We start from the raw sequence: 9,145 nt of genomic DNA, 5'->3' as shown, positions 1-9,145 counted from the left end.
TGGATTTGCTAACTCCTTGTTGCCACGAAAATCAAGGAACAAGGTCTTGCCAGACACAAGATCAAAATGCAAATATCCATATCTCTAGGTTGTTGTCCCCCCTCCCCCTACAAAGAAGAAGGGGGAGGGGGGAAGAGGGGAAGAGAGAGGAGTAGGGAAGAAGGGAAGAAGAGGGGGGAGGGGAGGGAAGAAAGAAGGGGGAGGGGAGAAAGAGGAGGAGGGGCATGGGTGGAGAGGAAGGGGATGGAGGCAGAGGAGGGGGAGGTAGAGAAGAAGGAGAAGTAGGAGGAAGAGGTGAAGGAAAAGGAAAGGAAGAAGAAAAAGAGCTAGAATGTGAAGGAGCCACATAAGGAAGAGAGAGAAGACAAACAAAAGGCAAGAGCTAGTCCATCCAAATCTAGGCCATTGATTTTAAAATTATCACAAGAAGGCCTTGAGGGTGTTGGATGGAGTATGTGATGGAGGCCAGGAAGGAAGGAACCTAGGGGGTTTGGAATGAGCTGATAGAGCAATTAGGAGGTAAATACAGAATTAAATAGTAAAGCTGCAACTTCTTCTCAACCACCTCCAATCCTCAGACTTATTTATCAGTTGTACATATTAGTGTTTCAAGGCAGGGTTTTTAACTTGAAAACCTGAAGCACCAATCTCGGTCCATCTCAGTAGATGTGGGAGAAGCAGGAAGCACAGTGTAGAGAAGGGACTGTCACAGCACTGCACCTTAGACAGATGAGAGTGGAGGGATGCAGAAGGAACACTTGCCCTCTGACTCTAGATCACCTTCTCCCCGCACTGGGACCCTGCTTCTTTCCAGATGATCCTCACCCATGAAAAGGTGACATACTCAGATCCAGCACTCAGTTCCTTCTGCCTGCTCATTTGAAACATTAGCTGTCCTTCTTGATTGACTTCCCTGATTTGACCAGTTTCACTCCTATTATTCTAATTTCCATTGTGTCTCCAAATCTACCTCTTAGATTTCGATTTAAAGGCAATACACAAGAGCAGTTAAAATGCACTGGCTTTTAACCTTAAACTAGCCATTTCTCTAAGTCCCTATTGCCTCAGCTAAATAACGGGACAAATAACTACACCAATCTCATAGGATTATTTTAAATCTTTAAGATTTATTTATTTATTTATTTGTCAGAGAGAGAGAGGGAGAGAGAGCAAGCACAGGCAGACAGAATGGCAGGCAGAGGCAGAGGGAGAAGCAGGCTCCCTGATGAGCAAGGAGCCCGATGCGGGACTCGATCCCAGGATGCTGGGAGCATGACCTGAGCCGAAGGCAGCTGCCCAACCAACTGAGCCACCCAGGCGTCCCGGATTATTTTAAATCTTAAATGAGATAACACACACGCCAAATGTAGCACAGTCTAGCACGTAGTAAGTGCATAATATATGGTTAAATTTCTTATTGTACCTTTCCCTTCTTACAGCCATTAAACTATACCTGGATTACTGCCCAGCCGTGGCACTGGCTTCCTTCTTTCCCTCCAGCTCACTGACCCAGAACGTCTTTAATCTGGTCCTGCACAAATTTAATTCTACTACTCATCTCCAACCTTCTGATGGCTCATCTTTCTCTTCCGTGTGGCACCTTAAATCCATTGGGGGAAGAAATACCTAATACTGTCGGATTTTTTTCTCATTTCATATTTATGTTTTTCCACATTAGTTCTATCCTGCCTTCCCTAGCATGGAGCCATGGTCATCATCTTACAAGGTCTCAAGTTCTCCCTCCTTGCAGGAAGGCTAGGAGAAATAAAGACATGGCCTCCAGCCTAAACAGATGACTTTTTGTCTTCTCAAGCTTCACCTTTCACCTCCAAAGGATCCTCCCTCTATAATTCATGGCTCATTATGCAACTTAAAAATTTCTATGTAAACAGCTGCCCAAACCTGAGCAACCCGTCCATGCCTGATCATTTGATCTCACTTTTCCTCACCTTTTAAAATCCAAAGAACTTTATTTCCACCAATCTTTTATCTGCTTTATATTTGGATACACCCTGAGGATTAATATCTCAGCCCCACCCCTGAGAAATTAATCTGACATTTTGCCTACTAGCCAAAGCCTCCATAAACAATTGTTCATATACTACTACTAAGTCCACATGTATTCTGAACTTTGACCTCTAAACTCTTAACTACCCATACCTTGTGTAGTCTATCAGAACCTTCTTGAATACTTGACTCTCTTCTGAGCCTACGGCCATCTTTATGGCTCCCCTCCAGTCTCTGATGTACATACTCCCTATCCAGAAAGTCGCTTTTTTTTTTTTCATTTCTTAGTCGGTGTCATAATATATTTGGGGAGAGATATTCAGCATGGTACTGACTGAGCCTGCAAAAGTCTAGGGCTAATTTTGTCTAGTGGCCATTAGTTTTCATATCCATTGTTGACTATCTGACATTCTTTCTTTGATGTCTGTACCAAGCCTCTCCAGCCTTCTCCAGCTTCCAGACCAACCCAATTTTTCTATTGCAAAAGGCAACCCCAGAACTTAACAGCCAGAGCCAACCTTACAATGTTGACTTGTAACTTTAAAGATACAGGTTATGCTCTGGATGTTTTAATTTTCTTTTCTGTAACACAGAAATAATATTTACATCCCAGAATGGCTTTGAGTATTGAATGAGATTATATATAGAGAGATAGATATATAGATATAGATATAGATATAGATATAGATATAGATATAGATATAGATAGATATAGATATATCATACCATATCTCTCTCTCTATATATATATGATAATATGATCTGCAGGACAAATTATAGTTTTCTTCCAGTTACAATTTTCTATAATGTTGTAATTAGCCACCCTTCACCATGTATCTTAAATTCATTCTTCTTCCCTTTGGCTGTAAGACAGGTTCAATCTGTCCTAGACCTTCCTGAAGACTTAGCTTCTTTCACTCCCCTCCTCTTTTTAACTATCAAATATCTGGAAAAATTATTATGCTATTCTCTACTTCATTCTAATTTCCCTTTGAACACAACCCCATTCCCCTTTGCTAAATACATTTTCAAACTGCAACAAAGACACCTCTTCTTAAAAAAAAAAAAAAAGACACCTCTTCTTGAAACATAATGGCTTTTTCTCAATATTCATTGTCTTCAAACTATCATAGCAAACAATAAAACTTATAATGAATTCTCTTTATTATGGCATTTACTTCTCTTCTTTTCCATTACTGAACTCAGCATAGTCTCCCCTATTAATTAGTATCATGACCTTGTGAAGATTACTTGATCCTCTGAGTCTCAGCTTACTCACTGGTAAAATTAGGGTAATAAAAATTCCTTCCTCAATGAGCTGTCCTGAAGATCACATTCCATATTCTAGCTACTATGTATGAAGCTCTAATTACAATCTTGGCACTCTGATACACACACACACACACAAACACACGAGTGTGTGTTTGTGTGTGTGTGTGTGTGTGTGTGTGTGTGTGTGTGTATGTATGTATGTAATGGCATTCACTATTCAAAGCTATTTTGGGCAGTAAATATATTTTCTATGTTACAAATGAGGAAATCTAAACATCTAGAGCTTAACCTGTATACTTAAAGTCATAGAGTCAACAATTATTAAAAGCAAGAGTTCCAAATAAGACCTTCTGGACTCAATGCCTGTATTAACCACTACATTATATTCCTTCCCAAACAGATGTAGAAGTCAAAATTTTAGGAAGCCATGCAATGTCACTTATTATTATCTTATTATCCTTGCAGATGCTGTGTTTCAGAATGTACTAAAATAAAGCCACCAAACAAAAGACTGGTAGAACAGAGTCCATTGCCTTCCTCCAGGTTTTTGTACATATGGCCTCACACCCAACAAACAAAAAATAGCTAATTGGACAATTGTGTTTGGACATAGTTTACAATCTAATGTCAGCAAACCATAGCAGAGAACTTTGACTGATCATTAATAATAATTACAATCATGGGGCACCTGGGTGGCTCAGCGGGTTAAGCCTCCGCCTTCGGCTCAGGTCATGGTCTCAAGGTCCGGGGATCAAGCCCTACATCAGGATCTCTGCTCAGCGGGGAATCTGCTTCCCTCCCCTCCCCCGCTCTCTCTCTCTCTGCCTGCCTCTCTTCCTGCTTGTGATCTCTGTCTGTCAAATAAACAAATAAATAAAACTTTAAAAATCTTGGAAAAAAATTACAATCACAGTAACAATGACACACTGCATTTTAAAACGGATTTTCATGTAGGTAACTCCAGTTCTGTAAATTCTATTGTGGTTAGCAATAGGTCCCACTTGACAGGGCATGAATTTAAGGCTCTGAGGTGGTCTCTGTACTGTTCAGCAACTATTTTCCAGTTCTCTCCCTTCTGATCTTCAAGACACAAGATAAGATCACACTGTAACCTCTATGGTTGAGCCAGGTCACTTGACGGTGAGGGAAAATGACAGTAGTGTCACTTCTGAGGGGAATGTATAATTGCTGAAAATGGAAATTCTCAAGAACACATTTTTACTTCGCCTTGACAATGAACAATATTCCAAAACTACTCGGCCCACTTGGGATGCACTGAAGGCAGTATGGCACCATCTGCTGACAACTCGATGTGGATAGCTTGAGGAAAAAACAAACATATTAAGTCAGAGTAATCTTGAGGTTATATATTAGCACGGCATAACCAGGTCTCTCTGACTAACACAGGCTCACGGAACATAAATGACTTACCCAAGTTCACACAGCTAGAAAATGTCAATGCCCTTCTCCAAGTCTCATAAATGCTAAGGTCACTATTCCTCCCACCAGGTCCCAGTTTGCTTCATGCGTTCATTGCTTCAAAAATAAACAGTATTTCCCCAGGAGGCAGAATATAAACTTAAGTGTGATCTGCCTAATTTGAGTCTAATATTCTTTATTTGGTGAAAAAAAAAGTTTGACGTCTTTACTTATTTCATAAATAGGCCAAGTGGCCTATAGTTCATTTCTTCTACTGCTTGAAGTTGAGAATTCTAAATAACAGTCCCCACCTCTGGTGCAGGCAGGAAAATACTTCTCACCTCAAATAATCAATTTCTCGGTCAAACAATAAGTAGCAATTAAGTGACAAGAACCGCAACACCACCCAGGGTGTGACAGTGTGTTTTGAGAGCCTCTCAGAGCCAACACTGACTCTGGATGACATCACAGGAAAGGTGGAGAAACCAAGCACTGCCATATACACCTGACCCCTTTCATAGGGTCTGGCTGACGCAGCTGGTGTGACAGCCCTGACAGCCTCTGCATCACAGCCATCTCTACCATGAAGACCATCGGGGGGCTCCTTCTGCTCTGCACAATGACTCAGTTCTTCAGTAACCCAGGTGAGTTAAGGGCAGAGAGTGCCCTGTGTAGCCATTAAACTTGTCTTCCCAAATAACCCCTTCTCAGCATTAGAGGGAAATGTCTGGTCGTATGGACTTAAAGGGTACTGGCTTACAATACAATAAGCCCTGACCTAAGAAGGGGGACACTTACGTACCAACAGGTGCTGGGGAGTGTTGGGTCCAGTGTTTTCCCTTTCAAGGATTTTTATTCTCATCCATGGAGCCATAGATAAAAAAGAACTAATTTCTTCATAAGTCTACCATTCCATAAGGTCACTGGAAGTGGTTGTGTTATTAGATACTATTCCTCAGTGCAATGATATGGAAAAACTTGGATGTCTCTCCAAATTAATCCAGGAGAATCGAAATAAAACACAATTCTCCAAAGCCCAGGAGTCAACAATTAGAATTTTATATGGTGAAAATTATTTAAATAAATTAAGATTCTTACACCTTAAGGACATTCCATCCAATCTTTGTATCAATTCAGAGGGGGAGAATTTCAAAGATGGTGGCACTTCAGGCTCTTAGGAGGGGTGCCTGCAATGCTATCTATTGTTATCTGACTTTGAATCATTATTAAAGACATGATAAGCTCCAGAAAATTCCCCATAGTCAATAAAGGGAAGAAACTGGTTAACTCTCCTGCCTTTGGCTTACCTTATTGGCCATTTGGCTTCTTCCGCAAACAGCTAGAGTTTTATATAAGAACAGAATGTGTGCTGATGCAAATACAAAGTCTCAATACATAGGCCCAAATTAACATTAATTAATGAGACTTCAAGACGTTGCTTCATTTTTTACATTTCCATCTGTAACTCTCTTTCAGAAGCGGCTAGTCTGCCTTTAACAACAGTGAGTATATTGAATTAGATTCTAATTTCAATTCCTATTGACTGTCATTTAGTCAACAAATCTTTTTGAAATATATATGTAGAATTAATAAATAATATGTGGAATTAACCCAAACCCAGGGTGTTTGGGGAGGGGGCAAAGGAGGAGGTGGGCACAGATTAAAAAATCTCCTCTGGGGGTGCCTGAGTGGCTCTTAAAAGCCTCTGCCTTTGGCTCAGGTCATGATCCCGGGGTCCTGGGATCGAGCCTCACATTGGGCTCTCTGCTCGGCAGGGAGCCTGCCTCCTCCTCCTCTCTCTCTCTGCCTGCCTCTCTGCCTACTTGTGATCTGTCTGTCAAATAAATAAAAATCTTAAAAAAAAAAAATCTCCTCTGCTTTCCAGAAGGCAGTTGAAGAAATAAGACATACATATAAGTAACTGTAGACCAAAAAAAAAAAAAAAAAATCTCAAGTTAAAGGAGACAGAGATGACTTCCAGCTGAGAGGTTGGTAAAGTCTTCATGAAAAGGACAAGTGAGAGGCAGGACAGAGTTATCATGGTTAATTGCATGGGCTCTGAATTTAAATCCCAACCCCACCACCAACTAGCTTTTACATTATGCAAGTTCTCTGTTTTTAAGCCTTAATTTCCCCCCTCTATAAAAAGGTGTAATAGTAGAACCTGCCCTATTCAGTTGTTATGAAGATTAAACAAAGAAAATTCATGTATGATTTAAGCTTAATGCCTAGCATGGAAGTGCTCAGGAATTATTAACAGAGTATGCTAGTAGTGACAGAGGTGGGGACAGCAGTACTAGTATTTGTCATGGTCATGATATTATTAGTAGAAGTAGCCACAGCGGCATCAGAACATCTCATCTGGGACTCCTAGGGTGGTATTTTGCTTCCTGCCCAACAGAGGCCAGCATAGACTAGGACATTCTCTTGTGCCCATAGCAGGTGGACTGCAGCATTTACAAGAAGTACCCAGTGGTGGCCATCCCCTGCCCCATCACATACCTGCCCGTTTGTGGTTCTGACTACATCACCTATGGGAATGAATGCCACCTATGCATTGAGAACTTGTGAGTACCTCATGGGAAGAAAAAGAAGTTGTGGCCAGTGTCCTTCACTGAAAACCTCTCCTCTATGAGCCTGTTTCACTCTCTATAAACTGAGCTTATTCCAGAAACAGCTGGGAGGGAGAGAAAACTGTCTGTCTCACAGTCAGGCTAGGTTTGGGCCACCTGCTCTGCCAGCTTGAACTAGTCCCATCCATCACCCACCGGCCAAATCCTGTCTCAATTGAGGGAGTCCAGTAAGACAAGGACCCCAGAGGTTCTGGAGAGGCAAGGGGGCTAAGGGGATCATTTGGGGGTGATCTCCAATCCCAAATTCAGCTTTTGGCTATTTTAGGTAGTGGGGTTCTCCACAGTATTTTGTTAGAAGAAAAGATCTTGAACCCCATACTAAATAATCACTGAAAACCACTATCCTACATGATTTCTAAGATACTTGTGGCCATAATGCTTGATTCTTAGACAAACTGTGGCTAGAGAGCCTTTATCCTTCTCACATTCTTAGGGGCTCTAAACAACTCTAGCCTCGGGGAGGAAGAGGAGAAGGCTACTCTGAATTTTTTTCTCTTAACTAAAACAAGGGATGCAAGCTGTCTGTGCTTAGACCTGGGTTCCATGGGCATGTTTTGCTTAGGTATTTTTGTTTGGTCTGTGCAGCATTTTTGAAGGCAATATAACTAGGTAGTTGTCACTTCTTTAATGCAGAACAGGCACCTTAGCATTTCTTACCTTACACTAAGTCCATTTTGTTCATTGTTAAGTCTCCTTTAGACCACTGGATTTTGGCTACCCATCTTTGGTCTTGTATTTTTCATCTTTGTGATTATCTAAACAAGTTAGAATATCAGTTTAGGCCCTGAGCTCAGAAGGATATGTCTGCATCTTTATTTCTATTTAGGAACAGGGAAAATTCACAAAAGGGAAGATGCTCTAACATGCACACACATTGGGCCTTGGCCTAGAAGCTGGCTCATGTTCAGCGACACTGAAGGGAACATGTGGTAGATGTTTTCACGAATGCAGGACCCAGCTTCATCACAGGCCTTGCTGGCCAGGAAAGGCTGAGGGGCGGGCAGGCTGCCTCAGCTTCCCGTGTCAGAAGTCCTCCTCCTTTGTTACTATAAGGCATTGGTTGATGGGCCCAGGTTCTGGGATCCCTGGAGGCAGTAGGTAGGGTGGAAGTATCACTGGACTAGAGAGACTCAGCTTCTGTCTCTGTCAGAAAGTGTCTGTGGCAAGGACCTTCCTTTTCAGGGATTCAGTTTCTTCATCTATAACATGAAGCTCTGCCTCATAATTTCTATGGTTCTTTTTTGGCTCTGACATTATATAATATTTCCTCTTGTTTAATGAATTTTGTTATGTGTTTTCTCATAGGAAAAGTAATGGAAAAGTTCAGTTTCTTCATGAAGGAAGTTGTTAACTTCTCCACAGATATGGGTACAGAGCGATGATATCTTCACCGTCATCATCCTTGGCTCTGACTGTCTCATCTTGACCAGTGCTTTGGGCAGTGCTCTCTTTTTTGAGTGAAGAAAGTCGTGGTCTTCCTCAAACTCATGCCTTACTGACTTTCAGGCTTCTTTTTGTACCTCAATAAAAGAATTTCCCCAGCGAGTTTATCTTTACTTCTGCTTATATTAGTTACTTAGATCAGGATATAATATCTCAGTTGAAAAATAGAACTGAGGAACATATAAATCTTCTTTAGGAGAAAATTTTGTATGAAGAATACCAAGTGACTTCCAAGAGACACATGCACACACACATACAAACACATCAGTGAACACCTTACTCTTTCCTGGAGTCTTTACTTTCCTTAATCAGTACCTGCCACTGGGAACTAGTCTATGAACCATACTGATCCTTTATACTAGTCTCTTTTC

The 9,145-nt window shown here is 41.3% G+C and overlaps 1 protein-coding gene across 1 annotated transcript; it reads left to right on the top strand.

The window, feature by feature from the left end:
* The first annotated feature begins 5,281 nt into the window (after positions 1 to 5,281).
* On the top strand, positions 5,282 to 8,682 carry LOC111140759 (serine peptidase inhibitor, Kazal type 7 (putative)). The gene is made up of 4 exons (XM_022492954.1): positions 5,282 to 5,342; positions 6,175 to 6,200; positions 7,138 to 7,265; positions 8,637 to 8,682. The coding sequence occupies exons 1-4, from the start codon at positions 5,282 to 5,284 to the stop codon at positions 8,680 to 8,682; spliced, it is 261 nt and encodes an 86-aa protein (XP_022348662.1).
* Positions 8,683 to 9,145: the final 463 nt, after the last annotated feature.

Source organism: Enhydra lutris, unplaced genomic scaffold (assembly GCF_002288905.1).
Source record: "Enhydra lutris kenyoni isolate GAN:26980312 unplaced genomic scaffold, ASM228890v2 scaffoldscaffold5, whole genome shotgun sequence".
NCBI lineage: Eukaryota > Metazoa > Chordata > Mammalia > Carnivora > Mustelidae > Enhydra > Enhydra lutris.
This window is presented reverse-complemented; position numbering and strand designations above follow the sequence as displayed.